This window comes from Siphateles boraxobius, unplaced genomic scaffold (genome assembly GCF_051911475.1).
Source record: "Siphateles boraxobius isolate OS27281-9 unplaced genomic scaffold, OSU_SipBor_1 35, whole genome shotgun sequence".
Classification (NCBI taxonomy): domain Eukaryota; kingdom Metazoa; phylum Chordata; class Actinopteri; order Cypriniformes; family Leuciscidae; genus Siphateles; species Siphateles boraxobius.
Genome location: NW_027508975.1, coordinates 820,481 through 844,104, shown reverse-complemented (window position 1 = coordinate 844,104; position 23,624 = coordinate 820,481). Strand labels below are relative to the sequence as shown.

The window sequence follows — 23,624 nt, the reverse complement described above, 5'->3', positions numbered from 1 at the left end:
CACCATTCAAAAGTTTGGTTATAAATATATATTTTTTTATTTTTGTTTAGCAAAGATGCATTAAATTGATCAGGAGGGACAGGAAAGGCATTTATAGTGTTACATTTATTTTTCTATTTTAAATAAATGCTGTTTCTCCCCCCACAGTTTCCACAAAAATATTAAACTTTTCAACATTGATAATAATAATAATGATATTTAAATATAATAATGATGTTTCTTGAGCATCAAATCATCAGATTAGAATTAGGATCATGTGACACTGATGTAAATTCAGCTTTAATCACTGGAATAAATTACATTTTACCATATATTCACGTAGAAAACAGCGGTTTTACATTGTGATAATATCTCAAAATTTTTACTGTATTTTCAGACTTCTGTAGCTTGTTATTGTAGAACTCAGTTGTACTACAATCTGAGCTGCTTTATTGTATCGCCTTATATATTTTGTCACCAAATGAACCAAACATAATATATCTTGTGTTTTTGTCTCTCAGGTGATGGGAAAAGTTCCTACAATTTCCATTAACAAGACTGAGGGATGCCATGTGTACCTGAGCCGGGATTCACTGGACTGTGAGATCGTCAGTGCCAAGAGCTCAGAGATGAACATCCTGGTTCCCGAGGGAGAAGACGATTACGTGAGTTATTTACACTGGAAATATCTTACACTTGTAAAAGGTCCTTAATGCCCTTTCAGACTCTACTAGAACAGGTTTTCCTGCTTGAATGTTGATTATTTTCCTAATATACTCCATTGTTGCGGCTCCTCTCTTCCCAGTCTGTCAGTAACGCTCTGTTTACTTCCTGTCTCTATGAAGCCCCTCCTTCTGAAAAGCACACTGTGCTCTGATTGGTCGGCTGGAGCAGTGCGTTGTGATTTATTGTAAGATGCATCGTTGAAGAAATCAACTAGCTAGTCACGACTGTTTCCCGAAACTGTATAGTCGCAAATTGGTCGTTCAAACGTGTTGTTTAATGATGTTACACAGGAGTAATAACTACTTTTAATGAATCTGTTTGAGATCTAATTAATACTAGATGTTTCGCTATAAATTACGGACATCTGAGGAATATTTCTCATTTTATTCTCAGTTATTTTGCTTTATTTCCAGATTCAGTCATAGTCTAACTCTTACGCACTAGAGCACACACACACACACATGCGCGCTATTCAAAAACGACGCTTTAAATCTCTTGACAAACTAAAAGATGTAAATGACATTTGTATGTATTCTAAATAAAAGATACAGATTGTAATGAATGTCATCTTGCTTATTTTGCTCAAGATCAGGATTTATTGAGTCCACAAACTCTTCTTCTAACCGCAGCTCGAGATCTGTCGCTCAAACACACAACTCTGCGATGCTGTTTGCCAATGTTCGTTAGAACGATGTTTTCGGGAAACACCGACTCGTTGAACTGATGATAACGACAGAACTTGTGAACATGCTAACAATGGGAAACACACTCTGTGAAGCCCCTCCTTCTGAAAAGCACACTGTGCTCTGATTGGTCGGCTGGATCAGTGTGCTGTGATTGGTCGAGCGCTTCGAGTGTGTTTGGGAAATGTCCCGCCCCTTTCCATAACCACCAGTTTAACACACTACTAACTAACTCAACCAGACCCCGCCCCTTTATTCTGCGTATGAATTATTATAATGAGGAATATTGTGACGTGTTCGTTCCCGGGAGAAACTCAAGACTACAATGGAGGCGTTTCAGGAGTTCAGAAACACTGACACTGATATAGAGAAGAACTGGAGCTTTCTCATCCTCAAACAACATTACACACTAAAAAAGATTAAAAAGTATAATAGGTCCTCTTTAATAAATGACTCGATCATGTTAAATAATATCATGATCAGTGTTGGGGTAACTTATTACAAGTAACTTGAGTTACGTAATCAGATTACTTTTTCAAGTAACTAGTAAAGTAACGCATTACTTTTTCAATTTACAACAAAATATCTGAGTTACTTTTTCAAATAAGTAACGCTAGTTACTTTTTCACATTTATTGACTGACAGCTCTCCTGTCCCTATGTTGAGAGAAATAAAGTGAGGTGTTGTGTGCATTTGCATTGAACATGCATTTACTCATCTCACTTGCACAAAAACATTCATAAATCCTCAAAATGAATAAAAACAGTCAAATGCAATCTCAGAATTTTGTGCAAATGTTTTATAATTAACTATGTTAAATTACACAAATATACTTTATGTATTTAATCTCACTTTATTAACCAATGTCTTTGCTGCTGACCTACAATGATCTAATTCAACCATACTAATAAGCAAAAATGACTTTAGATTAGGTTTAGAAATAAGAGTGTTGAACTTCCTTCTCCTGTATCCTATTGTTATTTAATCAAGAACAGCAGCAGCTGAAAGGTTTGTTTGAGCGGCGCCCTCTACTGTACAGTAGTAAATATGCATTTCCTTCAGCCTTAGGCTTATCCATTTAACTTTTGATGTGAAAGGGCCTTAACAATTGGCAAAAATAGATTGTTTTAGCTGTTATTAAAAAACAAACAAACAAGCCCATGCAGGTGAGAAAAAGTAACGCAAAAGTAATGTAACGCATTACTTTCCATAAAAAGTAACTAAGTAACGTACTTAGTTACTTTTTTGGGGAGTAACGCAATATTGTAATGCATTACTTTTAAAAGTAACTTTCCCCAACACTGATCATGATACACAATGTCATCAGTTTTATTGCAGAGATTTGACCTGCTTTACATTTAAACACGAGGGAGAAAAAACCCTCATTAGCATTAAATGTTATTGTTCATGCATTATCTGACTAATATCTCCTCATGTTTTCAACAGAGGGAGTTTCCAGTTCCAGAGCAGTTTAAGACGGTGTGGGACGGGTCCAGTCTGGTGACAGAGCCCACAAAGATCGCTGGCTGATTCTTTCCCAGCTCGTCATCTCGTTCCTATTACCCAGAATCCTCCTTGCACTTTCACTGTATCACTATGTGAACTCAAACGTAAGAATTCATACATTGTGGTCGTGTGAGTTGTAGTTTTAGGGTAAAAAATGTCAAATTAAGAGCAAAATATGAGCAAAAAAATTCCATTTCCTCACACCAATTATGAAACCTTTAAATAAATTAGTGTTAGATATTTTTGTCCTTAAATTTAGCAGCAATAAAAATAGATTTTTACTTCATATAGATTATTAAAAATTGATTATTAGATTATAATTTTTACACATTATGTATTATATAAATTATTGCACTGCATGGCACCATTATGTGTGAATATGGGAATTTTTCAGTCAACTAAAAGTACGAAATCAGAAAACATTTTAGGTCAGCTGAAATTAAATAAAATATTTAATTGAATACATACTTATACATGGCTGGAAAAAAATTAATATATATATATACCCTGCCTTCAAAAGTTTGGGGTCGGTAATATTTTTAATGTTTTTAAAAGTCTCTCCTGCTCACCAAGGCTGCATTTATTTGATTAAAAATACAAAACAAACCCAGTAATATTGTGACATATTATTTCAATGTAAATCAGCTGTTTTCTATGTGAATATATAGTAAAGTGTAATTTATTCCTGTGATCAAAGCTGAATTTTCAGCATCATTACTCCAGTCTTCAGTGTCACATGATCCTTCAGAAATCACTATAATATGATGATCTTTCATTATTATAAATGTCTTTACTGTAACTTTTGATCAATTTAATGCGTTCTTTCTGAAGAAAAGTATTAATTTTTTTTAATCGTATTGACCCCAAACTTTTGAAAGGTAGTGTATATACAGAATATATATATATATATATTAGGGCTGGGAAAAGATTAATCGCGATTAATCGCATCCAAAATAAAAGTTTGTGTTTACATAATATATGTGTGTGAACGGTGTATAATGATTCGGTATATATATAAATACACACACATGCATGTATATATTTAAGGAATATTTTCATGTATACACTGTATATATTTATTTAGAATTTATATTATATATAAATATAAATATTTTATATATAAATAAATAAAAATTCTTATATGTATACATGCATGTGTGTGTATTTATATATACAAAATGATTAAACGCAGTGCACACACATATATTATGTAAACACAAACTTTTATTTTGGATGCGATTAATCTTTTCCCAGCCCTAATATATACATATATATATATATATATATTTTTATTTTTTTTTATTTTTTTTTGCCAGCTGACAAGGCAAGATTTCTTATTTTCATTTAGTTTAACTTTATGTAGGCCTACTAAAATAACTCAAATTAAAACTGAAATAAATAATAAAACTATAGACTATAGACAAAAAACAAAAACTGAAAAATTTCAACAAAAAAAAAAACTATAATAGTATCCGAATGACACCAAAATAACACTCAAAAGTAATTTTGGATAATTTTTTTGTCCATAGCAATTTATTTTTTTCATTTAGTTTTTGAATATGTAATTAATTTATTAATGTTTAATTTTTGTCTTTGAAATTATATAGTACTTTGGGTTGTCATAAATTCTCATGTTAAATACATTTTGGTTCCGTGCAGTAATATTAAAAACATTTTATATACAGGTCCTTCTCAAAAAATTAGCATATTGTGATCAAGTTAATTATTTTCCATAATGTAATGATAAAAATTAAACTTTCATATATTTTAGATTCATTGCACACCAACTGAAATATTTCAGGTCTTTTATTGTTTTAATACTGATGATTTTGGCATACAGCTCATGAAAACCCAAAATTCCTATCTCAAAAAATTAGCATATCATGAAAAGGGTCTCTAAACAAGCTATTAACCTAATCATCTGAATCAACTAATTAACTCTAAACACCTGCAAAAGATTCCTGAGGCTTTTAAAAACTCCCAGCCTGTTTCATTACTCAAAACCGCAATCATGGGTAAGACTGCCGACCTGACTGCTGTCCAGAAGGCCATCATTGACACCCTCAAGCAAGAGGGTAAGACACAGAAAGAAATTTCTGAACAAATAGGCTGTTCCCAGAGTGCTGTATCAAGGCACCTCAGTGGGAAGTCTGTGGGAAGGAAAAAGTGTGGCAAAAAACGCTGCACAACGAGAAGAGGTGACCGGACCCTGAGGAAGATTGTGGAGAAGGACCGATTCCAGACCTTGGTGGACCTGCGGAAGCAGTGGACTGAGTCTGGAGTAGAAACATCCAGAGCCACCGTGCACAGGCGTGTGCAGGAAATGGGCTACAGGTGCCGCATTCCCCAGGTCAAGCCACTTTTGAACCAGAAACAGCGGCAGAAGCGCCTGACCTGGGCTACAGAGAAGCAGCACTGGACTGTTGCTCAGTTTTGCATGTCATTCGGAAATCAAGGTGCCAGAGTCTGGAGGAAGACTGGGGAGAAGGAAATGCCTGAAGTCCAGTGTCAAGTACCCACAGTCAGTGATGGTCTGGGGTGCCATGTCAGCTGCTGGTGTTGGTCCACTGTGTTTTATCAAGGGCAGGGTCAATGCAGCTAGCTATCAGGAGATTTTGGAGCACTTCATGCTTCCATCTGCTGAAAAGCTTTATGGAGATGAAGATTTCATTTTTCAGCACGACCTGGCACCTGCTCAAAGTGCCAAAACCACTGGTAAATGGTTTACTGACCATGGTATTACTGTGCTCAATTGGCCTGCCAACTCTCCTGACCTGAACCCCATAGAGAATCTGTGGGATATTGTGAAGAGAAAGTTGAGAGACGCAAGACCCAACACTCTGGATGAGCTTAAGGCCGCTATCGAAGCATCCTGGGCCTCCATAACACCTCAGCAGTGCCACAGGCTGATTGCCTCCATGCCACGCCACATTGAAGCAGTCATTTCTGCAAAAGGATTCCCGACCAAGTATTGACTATTGTGTGCATAACTGAACATAATTATTTGAAGGTTGACTTTTTTTTTTGTATTAAAAACACTTCTTTTATTGGTCGGATGAAATATGCTAATTTTTTGAGACAGGAATTTTGGGTTTTCATGAGCTGTATGCCAAAATCATCAGTATTAAAACAATAAAACACCTGAAATATTTCAGTTGGTGTGCAATAAATCTAAAATATATGAAAGTTTAATTTTTATCATTACATTATGGAAAATAATGAACTTTATCACAATATGCTAATTTTTTGAGAAGGACCTGTATAAGTATATTTAGCTACAACTCATCTTTATAGGGAAACCAGTCCTCTGTGTTTTGCACCATCACATTTGACATTTCCTAGTTTACAGATCCCAGTTTCAGTTCATAACAATATTCTTCTGCATAAAACATGTTTATTTGGCAAGATAAAGTGCATCTTCAGGCTTTGGGCGCAGACTGTGTGAAATCAAATGTTAATGAATCTTATACAATCAAATCTAGTGTGATACTGGCCTTTGTTCTGCAAACGAATGAGTGCCTTTCGAGGTATTTTTTATAAGGTTTTATATTATTTTAATATAGTTCAAGATAACATTGCTTAATTTTATCATAATCTCAGACCATCATCTGAAACTGACTCCTGTATGTCAGAAATGTTTGTCAGGATAGTTATGACTGTAATAAAAGTACTGCGTTATAACATCAAAGAGGACCTATTAAATCTTTCTTTAGTGTGTAATGTTACAAATACGTCACAATATTCCTCATTATAATAATTCATGCGCAGAATAAAGGGGCGGGGCCTGGTTGAGTTAGTTAATAGTGTGTTAAACTTGGCGGTTATGGTAAGGGGCGGGACATTTCCTAAACACACTCGAACCGCTCGACCAATCACAACACACTGCTCCAGCCGACCAATCAGAGCACAGTGTGCTTTTCAGAAGGAGGGGCTTCATAGAGACAGGAACTAAACAGAGCGTTACTGACAGACTGGGAAGAGAGGAGCCGCAACAAGTGAGAATATGAGGAAAATAATCAACATTCAAGCAGGAAAACCTGTTCTAGTAGAGCCTGAAAACAACATCAAGACTTTATAGAAGCGCATAATCGATCTCGTTAAGTAAATGCGGCTGATCAAACTTCAGTTGTCCTAAATTGTTTCCTAGTTTTTCTTTCTTTGGTCTCACTTTTAAATCTACCTGTACATGTACATGCTTTAAATGTTTGTTCAACAGGAAGGTCTTGAACTCTTTGAATGTATGCCAACATGTATTAATATGTAGCATTCTTCAGTGCTTAAAAGGGAATTATATTACATTTGCTTGGTCAGTAAATAGTCCTCATTTAACTAAACATGAAATGCACATTTATAAATGATGCATAAACTCAGTAGAATGTGAACACTGTACTAAATCACACTGTACTTTATAAGTATTTTCACATGAATTTAATCAAATAAAGTAATCATGAACCTGTTACACTGTTATTTGTATCTTTTTATCCTGTTTATCGTCCGTTTATGGGTCCGGGACCCAAAATGTGTTTTCAAATCTGTCAAAGTAAAATTGTGCAGATATTAATAATAATGATAATTTAAAAAAAAATGTATATAGTGCCTTTAAAATTGCAATCTCAAAGCGCTAAAACACAATAATATAAATTAAAACACAAAGTAGACAACAACAAAAAAAGAGATAACGCTGAATAAATAAACAACAAAATGAGTCAATTAAAAGCAATCCTGAAATAAAAAGTTTTAAGACTCGATTTAAAAATGGCTAATGAATAATGTTTAGCGTAATAATTTGCTCACATTCAACAAAATTGATATTACGGTTTCATTCTGCTTTCTAAAGAACGATCAGAAATCATGATTTTTAATAAAATTCTGATTATTTTACTGTATTGACAGGACTAGTTATTATCAGTACGGCAAAATAAAAGTTTTGTGGGGAATAAATATGAAGCTGTTTATAGCACAAGGACACTATAAAAGACAATTGTTTATTTTTAATAACCAATTTTTTTGGTTTTTTACATGTAAAAAAAATTCCCTTCGCAACGGGATCATCAAATTTGACATTAATTATGAATGCATGAAAAAAGAGTGAATTTGTCGGCATATGCTCTTTAGATTCTTTTCCTGACTTTAATGAGAAACATGAACGTGGCGAACGAGAACAGAATGTGAAGTATTCTCCTCGCTCATGTTGGCAATCTACAGAAATACAAAACATAAACTATAGAGCTTATGTTTATTAATGTGACACACAGCATTCAAAAATATAGTCGATTCTATAAGCACAGGTTTATAATTCATCAGACGGACAGTAAACACACTCTGCCTTCTGCTGGCACACAGGAGTCATTACACAATATTACAGCATTTTGGGCTTTATTTGCATTTCATTGTTTATGTTTTACACTGTGTCACTTAAAAACCAAGAGCTTCTAAATAATAGTAATAATATTGTTTTTTTACTATTTTTATTTTATTTTAGCTAGTCGTCTAAAGTGTTACTCACAAACAAACTGAACACACACACTCTTCACTCACACAAACTGAACACACTCACACCAACTGAACACACACACACTCACACTCTTTACTCACACAAACTGAACACACACACACACACACACAAACTGAACACACACACTCTTCACTCACACAAACTGAACACACTCACACTCTTTACTCACACAAACTGAACACACACACTCTTCACTCACACAAACTGAACACACACTCACACTCTTTACTCACACAAACTGAACACACACACAAACTGAACACACACACTCTTCACTCACACAAACTGAACACACTCACACTCTTCACTCACACAAACTGAACACACACACACACACACACTCACACTCTTTACTCACACAAACTGAACACACACACACACACACACTCACACTCTTTACTCACACAAACTGAACACACACACACACACACACACTCACACTCTTTACTCACACAAACTGAACACACACACACACACTCTTTACTCACACAAACTGAACACACACACACTCACACAAACTGAACACACACACTCACACTCTTTACTCACACAAACTGAACACACACACACCAGAGTGTGTAGCAAAAAAAAAACACCACCACCACAATTTTGTTATATGAAATAAAATAACCAATATCTTGAAAAAAATATTAAATATACAAAAATCCATACAAGCATTTAAACTAGTGTTTTTGTGGTAATTCTAATGTGTTTAACACACACACACACACACTCAATGCTTGATGACCATGTTTCCCTCTGAGTCCTGAGTGAACAGCATCTCCTCCTCCTCCTCTACTAACACACACACGCACACGCACACACACACACACACTGCTTGATGACCATTTTTCCCTCTGAGTCCTGAGTGAACAGCATCTCCTCTACTCACACACACACACACACACACACACACACACACGCACACGCACACACACTCAATGCTTGATGACCATGTTTCCCTCTGAGTCCTGAGTGAACAGCATCTCCTCCTCCTCTACTCACACACACACACACACACACACACACACACACACACACACACACACACACGCACGCACACACACACACTCAATGCTTGATGACCATGTTTCCCTCTGAGTCCTGAGTGAACAGCATCTCCTCTACTCACACACACACACACACACACACACACACACACACACACACTCAATGCTTGATGACCATGTTTCCCTCTGAGTCCTGAGTGAACAGCATCTCCTCTACTCACACACACACACACGCACACACACTCAATGCTTGATGACCATGTTTCCCTCTGAGTCCTGAGTGAACAGCATCTCCTCTTCCTCCTCCTCCACTAACACACACACACTGTAACCGTGACTGTTGTCCTCAGACGAGTTCCTGCGCTCTGTCAGCGAGTGCCGGTCTCGATGAGCGATCACACACAAACCCTCCGAGTCCTGAGTGAACAGCATCTCCTCTACTCACACACACACACACACACACACACACACACACACACACACACACACACACACACACACGCACGCACACACACTCAATGCTTGATGACCATGTTTCCCTCTGAGTCCTGAGTGAACAGCATCTCCTCCTCCTCCTCCTCCACTAACACACACACACTGTAACCGTGACTGTTGTCCTCAGACGAGTTCCTGCGCTCTGTCAGCGAGTGCCGGTCTCGATGAGCGATCACACACAAACCCTCCGAGTCCTGAGTGAACAGCATCTCCTCTACTCACACACACACACACACACACACACACACACACACACACACACACACACACACACACACGCACGCACACACACTCAATGCTTGATGACCATGTTTCCCTCTGAGTCCTGAGTGAACAGCATCTCCTCCTCCTCCTCCTCCACTAACACACACACACTGTAACCGTGACTGTTGTCCTCAGACGAGTTCCTGCGCTCTGTCAGCGAGTGCCGGTCTCGATGAGCGATCACACACAAACCCTCCGAGTCCTGAGTGAACAGCGAAGCCAGGCTTTCTCCTGCGCTCACACACTTCTCAGGGGAAACAAGTGTGTGTTTCTCCTTCAACCTGCACTTGGCAGGACTGGAAACTCTCCGTCGTTTAGGAGACGATTCGGGCCAGTTATTCTCTTTCCCCAGCCGGCTCATGGCTGACGCTTTAGTTTCACACTCGCCACTGCTGTGGTTTTGATTGACAGGTCGAGGGGTTAAGACACGCCCCTTAACTGTGGCTTTCTGACCTCCATGAGGAACCATTTTATTTGGATTCTCTTCTTTATTCTGATGCGTCTTTAACACATTTTGGTCATATTCTTGTATATAATGGGCAACATGTCTCCTTTTTTCAGGCGGTTCCTCGTCCTCCGACTCTTCTCCACGTATTAAATGGAAGAAACGCTGCTCTTTTTGGTCCTTGTGTGACGACCCGTCCCGGTTCTGCGGGTCCAGCTCAGATGTTGGACGGGTTGAGTCCGAGGTCATGCCATGTTTGCGTTTGTTCCCGGTGTGTGTCGCACTTCGGTTCGGGTCTGAGCACAGAAACACCGGTCAGAAAACGGGTTAAACTCAGATTAAACCGTTTATCATCACATTAAAGATGTTTGTGTGTGTTAGTTGAGATAGTAATATTTTGAATTAGTTTCTATTTTTGTATTTTACATTTTAATTTTAGTTAAAGTTTTAGTAATTTTGTTGCATGTTTTTTTTTATTTTTATATTTCTATATAGTTTGCATTAATTTTTTTTATTCCACTTTTCGTTATTTTAGTACATCCGGTTAAAATAAAATAAATTTAGAAATGTTTATTTCAGGAGCTAGCAGAAATAAAATAAGTTAAAGTTAATTTCAGTTAAAGTTTATTTAATTTCAAGTAACAAATTTGTTTTGTTACACACACACACACACACACACACACACACACACACACACACACACACACACACACACACACACACACACACACACACACACACACACACACACACACACACACACACCAGAGTTATTAATATAATTAACCATGCCCAAAAAAAAAACAACACCAACGCTTTTTCATTATATGAAATAAAATAAACGATATCTGGAAAAAATATTAAATAAAACAATTTATTTTTGCTAGTTGTCCAAAGTGTTACTAAAATTAAAAGTATATAGATAAAGACATACTACAAAACAATCATGTGTGTGTGTATTTAAGACTATTTAAGGTTAATAATAATGATAACTGTTTAGTAACATAATCCGAAAAACATTTTTTAAATAAAACTTATTTTATTTTAGCTAGTCGTCTAAAGTATTACTAAAATTAAAGTTATATAGACAAAGACATATTACACAACAATCATGTGTGTGTGTGTGTTAAAGACAATTGCACCAATGCTATATTTTCTAAATGTCATAATCATTTGTTAACAAACAATTACTTCAATGAGCTCATTGTTTCTGCATTAAATTATTACATTGTTTAAATTAATAAATTTTTAGCTAACTGTGACTTTGTGTAACGTTACATTTCTGAAACACACTTTATGTGAAGCTGCTTTGAAATGATGTTATTGTGAAAAGCGCTCTACAAATACACGTCAATTGAATTGAATATTAAAGGTGTACATTAAAGATAACAGTTTAGTAACACATAATCCGATACAGTTACAGTGTGCACAGTTGTGTATTGTCTCACCTGAGTGTGTGTGTGTAAAGAAGGATGATATAATGCTCTGTCTCGTGACGGGCATGTTGAGTTTAGTCTGAGTGAAACTCACTGTCAGTCTGGATATCGGACCTTTCAACTGGAGCAGACAAAGAAAATATACTTCAAATACAACTGCAATAAGTTAATCTGGTATAATAACATATCTTACTGTTTTACCTGCTGTTTCTTCTCCTTTAACTCTTTCGTGTCGAGCCATATCCCACACTCTTCTTCTTTAGCAGGTTTCGCTTTAGTGCTCTTGGAGGATTTCATTCTGTGTTTACAAATCTCTCACGCACTCAAATGTGGAACATATAATTCGCTAATAATCTCACAATAAACAGGTAATGATTGATAATGTTTAGAAGGTCGTATTTTAGTTACTTTTATGTACAACTCCTCGAGATTCTCTGTTTACTACATCTAATCCTTCCCGCGCGCGCATTGATTCAAAGAGACTCGGGTTGCCAAGTATCCTCGCGAATCACTGACATATCCGTTTTTATTAATATCACTGGTTATAATGATGAAGATGATTGTCTTCCGATATTGTATAATATAGGCTACTATATAAAACAGTTACTATGCTATAAAAAGTTATTAAAATTTAAAAACTGAGTCTATAAAGCTGGTATATCTATCAGTGTGGAAACGTTAAAGGGAATTGGCAACCCTCACCATGAAACGTACACGTAAATGTTAGTTTTCTTTTAATGTTAAATTAAGTAAATAAATAATATAATATATAAAACAGTTATTATTCTATAAACTAGCTATATTGTGTTTAACTGAGTCAATAAAGCACGGTTTATTTAGCAGTGTGGAAATATTAGAGGGACTTGGCAACCCTCACCATGAAACTTGCGCATAAATGTTAGTTTTCTTTGAATGTCAAGTTGAATAAATAATAATCACGTTAGAGTTGAGATTAAATATAATTTATATTATTAGCATAAGCATATTGTTGTAATAAAGGGATAAAATAAAACAGGATGTTACGAAATCATCCGGCGACGTCACGTCAGTTTGCAACAGTGGTGACGTCAATATAAGGGTGAGTGAATTCTTTTAAATTTTCCTGGTGCGTTTTTTGTTAAAAACCCCTGTCATATTTTAATAATATGTAATTGTATAATCACGTTAACGTTATATACTTCTATAAGGTGCGAATTAGTGAAAGATTTCAACGTAACGTTATCGTTTACACTTTCAGCGGAATGAAAGCTAAATCGTAGCTAGTTGCGTGAGCTAGCATCGCTCAGGAAATAAACAAAACAAAATCAGCTGTTGTATAATAAACTCGATTCACCATTTACCTTGCGTCAAACTGCTCGTTTAATGTCTAAAATCTATTAAGTCACATATGTTGTCTGTCGGTCTATAAGTTTGAATAGTATTTCCTGTGTTTGAGATCAGATCAGTACGTTTTGATATTTAATCACAGTATTCGTTTCTTTGAGAAAAGTACTGGCTCGTGGCTAAAACAAAAACATATTGATTCATCTGATTGCCTCTTCATTGTTTTGTAGTTCATCATGTTTCATGGAATACCTGCTTCTGGAGTGATGGGAGGAGGTGAGACAGGAATAATCAATCCAAGCATTTCATTCTTTCATATTTTCACATATCTTCAGGAATTCATATCTCTGTTTTCCCTTTCTGCTTTAACTTAACCAGCGCCTGCCAACAAGCAAGAACTGTATGAGGTAAAATGTTAGATTGTTCACTCTTTTTATTTTAATAATGCACTCACTGTCATTATTTTTCTTTAAATGACTGTCTTTGCTTGTTTCAGGAAGTGAAATTGTACAAAAATGCCAGAGAAAGGGAAAAGTAAGTTAACTGACATCATATTGTTCAGCTGGGTCTATTTTGAGCTTCTTTCTTTCTTTATTTGTCTTACTAATTGATGTCACCGTAAAGACAGTGTCGGATGCTGATTAAGTGATCGGGTTGCATTTAATGCCCTTTTTATTTCATTTTGAAAGGTATGACAACATGGCAGAGTTGTTTGCTGTGGTCAAAACCCTCCAGGCTCTTGAAAAAGCCTACATTAAGGACTGCGTGACTCCAAATGAGTGAGTTTTTTTGTGTGCAAAATGTCATGATTTAAGGTATGGTCACATTTACTGTAGTTCAGGGATTTTTCTCAGGCAAAGCACAGTCATATCAATAGAAATCCATGCAAAATCCAGGGCAAAATAATTCTGCGCAGATTCAACAGAAAGCTGATTGGTTTGAAAGTGACTTGGCTTTATATATCGCTATTCTATTGACAAGAGACAATGGTCCTTTTTTCCCCCCTTCTTTTTAAATGCTGTTTTTTATTACATTTTCTTGAACAATTACACAACAGTGTACATCACATATAATGTACAAAAACAAAAACACCATATTACATAAAAAGTGCATTAGCACAAACCAACATTGGATAATGCCATATTTACTTTGGAAGTCAGAGTTTTTTTTCAACATTTTTTATTGGTTTTTGTTTGAACATAAAGACAATAAAATAAACAAAATAATGAGTAAGAAACAAATAAACTATTAAGAATGTAGATAATAAGATACACATTACAGGACATCCAGAACAACACTAAACCATAAAATAATGTAAAATGAAATAAATAAAATGTACATTTTGATATTACAGCCCACATCCTGACATTTTGTAGTTTAATTCTACTATTTTACCAGAGCTACTATTTGTTTTGCTGGATTACAGGAACTGAGTTAAATATTGGACATGACCACTACAGAAGAGTTAGGTAGTTCAATCATCCCATATTGTCTGGTCAACTTGGTTACAGTAATGTAAGAATGGAGCCCAAATTTGATCAAAGTCTTTTAGTTTTTTCCTTTAACAACATAAGTAAGTTTTTCCAAGGCAAGGTTGCTGGTCATTTCTTTAAACCACTGACCTGGGTTAGGTCCTTGGGTTTCCTTCCATTTTAAAGCAATAGTACGCTTGGCCTGAAGTAAAATAAAATAAAATACTAAAATAAAAACAGTCTGCGCTTTCTTGCATTCACCTCAAGATTTACTGGGTATATATGAAACAGACAGAGTTTGGGTGCAAGAGGGATATTTACTTCAGTTAGTTTACCAATCATGAAAACTATCTCCTTCCAAAATCCTTGAATTTCATTACACTCCCATACACCTGGAAGTCAGAGTTAACAATACATTGCAATCAATAATAGCCACGGATATGATAAGCAATAAAATAGGGTAAATATAGTGCACATTAAAATTTATATTTTTCATATGAATAAAATGCCTTTTCAAGCATTTTGTTTCCCCTGTTATATCGTTAATATCCCCATGTTCAATAAATAATAAAAAAGGACTCCATACCCATTTAATTTGATTTCTTTACCCTTAAGAGTATATGTTATCGTCTCCATGAAGATATTTCTCATAACCATCAAATTATAGTAGGGCTTTCTGTCTTTTTATATACAATAAATGGCGATGAGCCGTTTGGCATGTAGAATACACACGTCTATCAATACTTGAGTGTCCTTTTTAATATTCCAGGTATCAGATGAATACCAAGAATGAAAAACACAGGATACGCCATATCATATTGTTAATTTCTTTCCAAAACTCTTTTCAATGGACCTTTTATGCCTGTGAACTCCGCTAAAGTGACCCCACCCTTATTGACACATTATCCGTCCATGTATAATAAATATTTGCTTTGTTTTTGCAGATATACAGGAGCTTGCTCAAGATTGCTTGTCCAGTACAAGGCTGCTTTCAAACAAGTCCAGGGATCAGATGTGGGCTCCATCGATGACTTCTGTCGGAAATACAGGGTATAGCTTATTTTACTGAATAATTTTACTATTTAATTTTACTGATAAGTAACTCTAAATTCTTTGTCTCTTTTGTATCTTTGGTTAGTGATGTATTGGTCCATTGCACCACTATAAACAGTCAAACCAAAAATGACTTGCGCACTAGATATAATTTTTTATATTTTTTTACTAGTGACACTTTAGTTCATTTACGTAAGTAGTGAGGATAGCTAAATAAAGTAAACTTTGAATACCCAAATATTCTTCATACAGTGACTACAAGAAAAATATATACAAATTTGGGATCAAAAATGATTGGGACACTTTGAGCTGATCATGTTTTGCTGAAGTGTTTTTTCTTTAATAACTAATGCACCTTTTTACACCACAGACTGAACAACATGAAGCATTGCTTGGTAACTGGTTGAGCTAAACTGGTATTATCTAATTGTGTAGTTAAATTTAACAGCTGACAGATATTCAACATAATTCATAATGTGTGAGAGTCTAACAGAAGTACGGACAAAATTTCATCAGGAACAAGATGTCATATTTTATTACCATTTTCAAAACTATGGCGAAATAACTTGTGATAATGTGAGAAATGTTAAAAGTGTCTGAATAAATTTTGGTTTGACTGTATATCAAGAATTTGCTTTTTTAAATATTTTTTCTCTTGTGTGTCTTGCAGCTGGACTGTCCACTGGCTATGGAGAGGATCAAAGAGGATCGACCAATCACCATTAAGGATGACAAGGGCAACCTGAACCGCTGCATTGCAGACATCGTTTCTGTATGTATCTTAAACTCTTAATGCAGCCTAGAATTAAAGCTGCAGTAGGGAGTTTTGAGAAAATGTTGGCTTAGCCTGAAAATTTGAACAAGCACAACTTACAGGTCCAACCCCCTTGCTCTCTGCCACAGCTCCTCCCTCCACAGCTCCTCCCTCCACAGCTCCTCCCTCCACAGCTCCTCCCCCACAGCTCCTCCCCCACAGCTCCTCCCTCCACAGCTCCTTCCTCCACAGCTCCTCCCACTCCTTCCACAGCTCCTTCCTCCACAGCTCCTCCCTCCACAGCTCCTCCCACTCCTCCCACAGCTCCTCCCTCCACAGCTCCTCCCTCCACAGCTCCTCCCCACAGCTCCTCCCCCACAGCTCCTCCCACTCCTCCCACAGATCCTCCCTCCACAGCTCCTTCCTCCACAGCTCCTCCCCCACAGCTCCTCCCCCACAGCTCCTCCCCCACAGCTCCTCCCTCCACAGCTCCTCCCTCCACAGCTCCTTCCTCCACAGCTCCTCCCACTCCTTCCACAGCTCCTTCCTCCACAGCTCCTTCCTCCACAGCTCCTCCCTCCACAGCTCCTCCCACTCCTCCCATAGCTCCTCCCTCCACAGCTCCTTCCTCCACAGCTCCTCCCCACAGCTCCTCCCCCACAGCTCCTCCCCCACAGCTCCTCCCTCCACAGCTCCTTCCTCCACAGCTCCTCCCACTCCTTCCACAGATCCTCCCTCCACAGCTCCTTCCTCCACAGCTCCTTCCTCCACAGCTCCTTCCTCCACAGCTCCTCCCCCACAGCTCCTCCCTCCACAGCTCCTCCCTCCACAGCTCCTCCCTCCACAGCTCCTCCCACTCCTTCCACAGCTCCTCCCACTCCTTCCACAGCTCCTCCCTCCACAGCTCCTTCCACAGCTCCTCCCTCCACAGCTCCTCCCACTCCTTCCACAGCTCCTCCCTCCATAGCTCCTCATCCACAGCTCCTCCCTCCACAGCTCCTCCCACTCCTCCCTCCACAGCTCCTCCCTCCACAGCTCCTCCCTCCACAGCTCCTCCCTCCACAGCTCCTCCCTCCACAGCTCCTCCCCCACTGCTCCTCCCTCCACAGCTCCTCCCACTCCTCCCAAAGCTCCTCCCTCCACAGCTCCTCCCACTCCTCCCACAGCTCCTCCCTTTACAGCTCCTCATCCACAGCTCCTCCCTCCACAGCTCCTCCCACTCCTCCCTCCACAGCTCCTCCCACTCCTCCCACAGCTCCTCCCTCCACAGCTCCTCCTCCACAGCTCCTCCCACTCCTCCCACAGCTCCTCCCCCACAGCTCCTCCCCCACAGCTCCTCCCACAGCTCCTCCTCCACAGCTCCTCCCCCACAGCTCCTCCCTCCACAGCTCCTCCCCCACAGCTCCTCCCGCCACAGCTCCTCCCTCCACAGCTCCTCCCTCCGCAGCTCCTCCCTTCGCAGCTCCTCCCTCCGCAGCTCCTCCCCCACAGCTCCTCCCTCCGCAGCTCCTCCCACTACAGCTCCTCCCTCCACAGCTCCTCCCTCCACAGCTCCTCCCTCCACAGATCCTCCCTCCACAGATCCTCCCCCACAGCTCCTCCCCCCACAGCTCCTCCCTCCACAGCTCCTCCCTCCACAGCTCCTCCCTCCACAGCTCCTCCCACCACAGCTCCTCCCACCACAGCTCCTCCCTCCACAGCTCCTCCTCCTACAGCTCCTCCCTCCACAGCTCCTCCCTCCACAGCTCCTCCCTCCACAGCTCCTCATCCACAGCTCCTCCCTCCACAGCTCCTCATCCACAGCTCCTCCCTCCACAGCTCCTCCCTCCACAGCTCCTCCCTCCACAGCTCCTCCCTCCACAGCTCCTCCCTCACAGCTCCTCCCACCACAGCTCCTCCCACCACAGCTCCTCCCTCCACAGCTCCTCCCCCACAGCTCCTCCCTCCACAGCTCCTCCCTCCACAGCTCCTCCCCCCACAGCTCCTCCCCCCACAGCTCCTTCCTCCACAGCTCCTTCCTCCACAGCTCCTTCCTCCACAGCTCCTTCCTCCACAGCTCCTCTCTCCACAGCTCCTCCCACTCCTCCCACAGCTCCTTCCTCCACAGCTCCTTCCTCCACAGCTCCTTCCTCCACAGCTCCTCATCCACAGCTCCTCCCTCCACAGCTCCTCCCTCCACAGCTCCTCATCCACAGCTCCTTCCTCCACAGCTCCTTCCTCCACAGCTCCTCCCTCCACAGCTCCTCCCTCCACAGCTCCTCCCTTGCAGCTCCTCCCTTACAGCTCCTCCCTCCACAGCTCCTCCCCCCACAGCTCCTCCCCCACAGCTCATCCCCCACAGCTTCTCCCTCCACAGCTCCTCCCCCACAGCTCCTCATCCACAGCTCCTTCCTCCACAGCTCCTCATCCACAGCTCCTCCCTCCACAGCTCCTCCCACTCCTCCCACAGCTCCTCCCTCCACAGCTCCTCCCTCCACAGCTCCTCATCCACAGCTCCTTCCTCCACAGCTCCTTCCTTCACCGCTCCTTCCTCCACAGCTCCTCATCCACAGCTCCTCCCTCCACAGCTCCTCCCACTCCTTCCACAGCTCCTTCCTCCACAGCTCCTTCCTCCACAGCTCCTTCCTCCACAGCTCCTTCCTCCACAGCTCCTTCCTCCACAGCTCCTCCCTCACAGCTCCTCCCTCACAGCTCCTCCCTCCACAGCTCCTCCCTCACAGCTCCTCCCTCCACAGCTCCTCCCCCCACAGCTCCTCCCCCACAGCTCATCCCCCACAGCTTCTCCCTCCACAGCTCCTCCCCCACAGCTCCTCATCCACAGCTCCTTCCTCCACAGCTCCTCATCCACAGCTCCTCCCTCCACAGCTCCTCCCACAGCTCCTCCCACCACAGCTCCTCCCTCCACAGCTCCTTCCTCCACAGCTCCTTCCTCCACAGCTCCTTCCTTCACAGCTCCTTCCTCCACAGCTCCTCCCTCCACAGCTCCTCCCTCCACAGCTCCTCCCTCCACAGCTCCTCATCCACAGCTCCTCCCTCCACAGCTCCTCCCACTCCTCCCTCCACAGCTCCTCCCACTCCTCCCACAGCTCCTCCCTCCACAGCTCCTCCTCCACAGCTCCTCCCCCACAGCTCCTCCCCCACAGCTCCTCCTCCACAGCTCCTCCCTCCACAGTTCCTCCCTCCACAGCTCCTCCCTCCACAGCTCCTCCCTCACAGCTCCTCCCCCACAGCTCCTCCCTCCACAGCTCCTCCCTCCACAGCTCCTCCCTCCACAGCTCCTCCCTCACAGCTCCTCCCTCCACAGCTCCTCCCTCCACAGCTCCTCCCTCCACAGCTCCTCCCCCACAGCTCCTCCCTCCACAGCTCCTCCCTCCACAGCTCCTCCCCCCACAGCTCCTCCCCCACAGCAGAGCCTGCTGTGAACGCGCAGGCTAGTAAGCAGGACCACCGATGACGGCGGATTATAAACAGTTATGGAACATTCACTAATAGGGACGAAACATCAACAATATGATTAACATTGACTATGGCCTGCCCATACTTTGACTACAAACTTGGTCCTCAAATCATTATGTATTTTGCAATACATGTAACTTTATAACGTTGCACTCTTTCTATAAGTTATAAATAGCTAGTAAGATAACGTTAAAGGATTAGTTCACTTTTAAAAAGACTTTTGCTGATAATTTACTCACCCCCATGTCATCCAAGATGTCCATGTCTTTCTTTCTTCAGTCGAAAAGAAATTAAGGTTTTTAATGAAAACATTCCAGGCTTTTTCTCCATATAATAGACTTCAACAGGACACAAACGTTTCAAGGACCAAATGACAGTTTCAGTGCAGCTTCAAAGGGCTTTAAACGACACCAGACGATGAATAAGGGTCTTATCTAGCGAAATGATCGGTCATTTCAAAAATAAAAAATAAACTTTTAAAAAAATAAAAAAAGTTTTATAAGCACAAATGCTCGCCTTGCTCTGTTCTGTGATGCACGTTCGTGATCCTGTTCGAACTCGTTCATCAAAATGAATTTCGTTGAATGAACGAAATGACTCCAAAAAAGACTTGTTCAAAATGAACAAATAGAAAAAAGATTTGTTCATTTGGATGAACGAGTTTGAACAGGAGAGTCACGAACGACGGTACGCGCTCGCGCTGTGCAAGAGAGGGGTGATCAGCAAGACATTCCTCCTGGCTCTGATTGGTTGTTTCTGACTGGGAGCGGTGTATTTCTGCAAATGGCAATAGGACCACAGGGAGTAACCAGAGGAGCTTGATTTTTTTTTTTTACAGATTATCTGTCTCATATTCTACTGTCAGGACATAATGACAGTTTTAACAAATATTTGAGTACAAAAGTTACCTACTGCAGCTTTAATAGCTTTTAATTAGTTAAGGCCAGTGTATCGATTGAGCACAGAGGATTCCTTCTTGTTCCAGGAGCTGCATTAAGTCATTTATTTGCTCAGACTAGAATAAATAATGCCAAATGTAATTTGTCACAGTAGAGTATGTGGTGCATTGAGCTCCTTCTAAAATAAATACTTAGCATTGATAATAAGTGGCAAGATCTGCTCCTATACCTTGTTTAGTAACCTTTGTGTTTTCTCCCGTGTAGCTCTTTATCACAGTGATGGACAAACTTCGACTTGAGATTCGTGCCATGGATGAGGTAGTCATTTCACAGATGAAATCAGCTTAATTAGATTAACACAATGTGTTTGATTATATGAGTGAGAATATTGTTTTGTAGATCCAGCCTGACCTGAGGGAGCTCATGGAGACCATGAACAGAATGAGCAACATGCCTCCAGATTCAGAGGCCAAAGACAAAGTCAACCTCTGGTAAGCCTAGATTCATTTTAGGGAAAGACATTTCATACTTTTATTCAGCAAGGATGCATAAAATTATTCAAAAGCAACAGTAAAGACATTTAAAATGTTACGAAAGATTATATTTCAAATCAATGCTGTTCTTTTGAACTTTCTAAGCAAAGAATCCTGAAAAAATAGATGCATCACGTTTTGCACAAAAATATTATAGTTTTCAACATTGATAATAATCATAAATGTTTCCTGAGCAGCAAATCATATTAGAATGATTTCTGGAGGATCATGTGACACTGAAGACTGGAGACATTAAAATTTCAGCTTTGATCTCAGAAATAAATAACAGTTTATTTATATTGTGGCGGGCCAACAAAAATAAATGAATAAATGGGAAACACTTAGGGTTTGTAGCGATACCCTCATCTCACGATTCGATACATATCACGACGATACTGAACTCACGATACAATATTATTGCGATACTCCAAGACATATGGAAAAAGTTTAACAAAAAATTAACTGTTGATTTAAATGGTAAATTTGGTATTACATTGTGTGTGTAAATGAATAGGCTTGGACTTGGTGTTGATAACCCAATGCACAGGACAATAGTGACGCCAGAATAAAAATATTTATGATTCTGAAGCTGAAAACAGAATTATTTTAGTCGAATATGCTTGTAATCTTTCACTCACTAGATATATTTAAAATAATGTTGGCCACTTTTTACTGGTAACATCAAACATTTGGCATTATCAGAACCCACAAATATTGCATTATCCCATTGCATTATCATACATTACATTCAACATTATATATAGTAGTTTAATGTAGTACTGACACTAAAACTCAAAACTTGAATTTTTTCTTTATTTTGGGGGAACTATACACAATACATAATTGTCACTATCCACGATACATATTGTTACATTTTTGTATTGCGATATATTGTTACACCCCTAGAAACACTGCAAGTGATTACAATTGACCTTGTGATGCTTGAGAGTGATATTACATCACTTAAAACTCAACACATTTCCAACAAAAGTGGATAACTTCTATCCACCTCGCAATATAGCTATTTGATTTGAATTAATATTGATTATGTAATTAAAAAAAACGATTTTAAAACCGTAAACTAAAAAAATCGCAATAGTTTTTTTTTCTTTTTTTTCTTTTCTCCAAGCCATAGTTATTGGTTTGCATGCAAACCTGGATAACAGGTAATTTCAATGATGTGATTTTTGGTGTGGATGTAAGCGCGCTCACTGTGTCGTTGTTGTTCCTCACAGGTTAACCACACTAAGCAGCATGTCTGCGTCTGATGAACTGGATGACTCTCAGGTTCGCCAGATGCTGTTTGACCTGGAGTCCGCATACAACGCCTTTAATCGTTTCTTGCACTCGTCTTAAATGCTCCTTCCATCTCTGATCTCCTCTTCACCTGCTTTTTATCAAACCTTTGTTTCATTTTTCCCTATTTTGGCTATGTCTCTTAAACATTAGTTTCTTTAAATTTCAATGAAGGAACCTCAAATCCAATTAGAATACTGTTGTGTTTCTAAGGCTTACGTTGTTCGCTAATACAATTAGGATTATATTGTTTAGAGATTTGTTCTCTTTCAAAGTAGTATTTTTTTTTCAATTTAAAGCTTCTTTTTTTTTGATCACTTGGTCATCTGAAAGTGTTCTCTAGAATGACCCGATCATTAGGCTGTCAATAGCGAATACATAGACATAGGAAGGGGAAATATGCTGGCCTCTATTAATACATGTGATAAATGACATATGAATATGATCTCATAATATATTATAGAGCAAGGTTTGATACTAAATTCTCAGTACTTCATTTCATTTTAAATGTATAATACAGTTTCCCCAGCTTCACGTTTACTTTCTGTTAAAATATATTTTTCCCGGTATTTAAATGAGACGCACTCATTTACAGTACTCTAACATTTGTTGGTTGATTAACTTGACTTTTATAACAGAGCTTGATTAAGAACTTGGTGTACTCTTTCCTTGGCATGGTGTTGGTCTTGTTTATCGTTATGTAATAAGTCATATTTATTATTAAATGACCATTGTAAATAAAATAGTTTTGAAATAAACCACATAACTTTCAAAAACAA

The 23,624-nt window shown here is 39.5% G+C and overlaps 3 protein-coding genes and 1 long non-coding RNA gene across 11 annotated transcripts in view; 2 read left to right on the top strand and 2 right to left on the bottom strand.

Moving 5' to 3' along the window:
• cap2 (cyclase associated actin cytoskeleton regulatory protein 2) overlaps positions 1–7,351 on the top strand; it is a 46,189-nt gene extending 38,838 nt beyond the window's left edge. For 2 of the 4 annotated variants that reach the window (XM_077195734.1, XM_077195738.1), the window contains exons 12-15: positions 501–644; positions 2,835–3,326; positions 4,211–4,579; positions 6,161–7,351. In XM_077195734.1, the coding sequence (XP_077051849.1) occupies positions 501–644; positions 2,835–2,918 (228 nt within the window). In that variant the 3' untranslated portion in view covers positions 2,919–3,326; positions 4,211–4,579; positions 6,161–7,351. Of the gene's footprint in view, positions 1–500; positions 645–2,834; positions 3,372–4,210; positions 4,580–6,160 lie in introns of all 4 variants that reach the window. The other 2 variants (XM_077195736.1, XM_077195737.1) reach the window with 2 other exon arrangements.
• Positions 7,352–8,256: 905 nt separating this feature from the next.
• LOC143702198 (uncharacterized) lies at positions 8,257–8,973 on the bottom strand. Of its 3 annotated transcripts, none has more exons than XR_013190400.1 (3): positions 8,686–8,973; positions 8,558–8,632; positions 8,257–8,521 (listed from the first exon to the last, which is right to left on the bottom strand). It is a non-coding gene; the product is annotated as an uncharacterized LOC143702198 (long non-coding RNA). The 3 variants fall into 3 exon arrangements; XR_013190401.1 differs by having other exon boundaries at positions 8,415–8,479; positions 8,547–8,632; XR_013190399.1 differs by having other exon boundaries at positions 8,257–8,632.
• A 102-nt stretch (positions 8,974–9,075) lies between these two features.
• aunip (aurora kinase A and ninein interacting protein) lies at positions 9,076–12,528 on the bottom strand. 3 transcript variants are annotated; one of them, XM_077195726.1, is made up of 6 exons: positions 12,261–12,528; positions 12,072–12,180; positions 10,161–10,919; positions 9,893–9,997; positions 9,316–9,725; positions 9,076–9,204 (listed from the first exon to the last, which is right to left on the bottom strand). In XM_077195726.1, the coding sequence occupies exons 1-3, from the start codon at positions 12,354–12,356 to the stop codon at positions 10,207–10,209; spliced, it is 918 nt and encodes a 305-aa protein (XP_077051841.1). In that variant the 5' UTR covers positions 12,357–12,528; the 3' UTR covers positions 9,076–9,204; positions 9,316–9,725; positions 9,893–9,997; positions 10,161–10,206. The 3 variants fall into 3 exon arrangements, with proteins under 3 accessions (XP_077051841.1, XP_077051839.1, XP_077051840.1); XM_077195724.1 differs by having other exon boundaries at positions 9,316–9,730; positions 9,907–10,002; positions 10,179–10,919; XM_077195725.1 differs by having other exon boundaries at positions 9,316–9,730; positions 9,913–10,002; positions 10,179–10,919.
• A 538-nt stretch (positions 12,529–13,066) lies between these two features.
• vps28 (VPS28 subunit of ESCRT-I) lies at positions 13,067–23,624 on the top strand. The gene is made up of 10 exons (XM_077195744.1): positions 13,067–13,137; positions 13,613–13,658; positions 13,761–13,789; positions 13,879–13,916; positions 14,072–14,161; positions 15,799–15,904; positions 16,578–16,679; positions 21,281–21,334; positions 21,416–21,507; positions 22,785–23,624. Exons 2-10 carry the CDS (start codon positions 13,619–13,621, stop codon positions 22,903–22,905), a joined length of 672 nt encoding a protein of 223 aa, XP_077051859.1. The 5' UTR covers positions 13,067–13,137; positions 13,613–13,618; the 3' UTR covers positions 22,906–23,624.

What these genes read in the sequence shown, in the direction of transcription:
- aunip (XM_077195726.1), bottom strand. Translation starts at nt 12,356, where the DNA reads ATGAAATCCTCCAAGAGCACTAAAGCGAAACCTGCTAAAGAAGAAGAG. An exon ending in TAAAGGAGAAGAAACAGCAG is followed by an intron (nt 12,181 to 12,260) that starts GTAAAACAGTAA and finishes TGTCTGCTCCAG; the next exon opens with TTGAAAGGTCCGATATCCAG. An exon ending in CTTTACACACACACACTCAG is followed by an intron (nt 10,920 to 12,071) that starts GTGAGACAATAC and finishes TTCTGTGCTCAG; the next exon opens with ACCCGAACCGAAGTGCGACA.
- vps28 (XM_077195744.1), top strand. Translation starts at nt 13,619, where the DNA reads ATGTTTCATGGAATACCTGCTTCTGGAGTGATGGGAGGAG. An exon ending in GCATTGCAGACATCGTTTCT is followed by an intron (nt 16,680 to 21,280) that starts GTATGTATCTTA and finishes TCTCCCGTGTAG; the next exon opens with CTCTTTATCACAGTGATGGA. An exon ending in AAAGACAAAGTCAACCTCTG is followed by an intron (nt 21,508 to 22,784) that starts GTAAGCCTAGAT and finishes TGTTCCTCACAG; the next exon opens with GTTAACCACACTAAGCAGCA.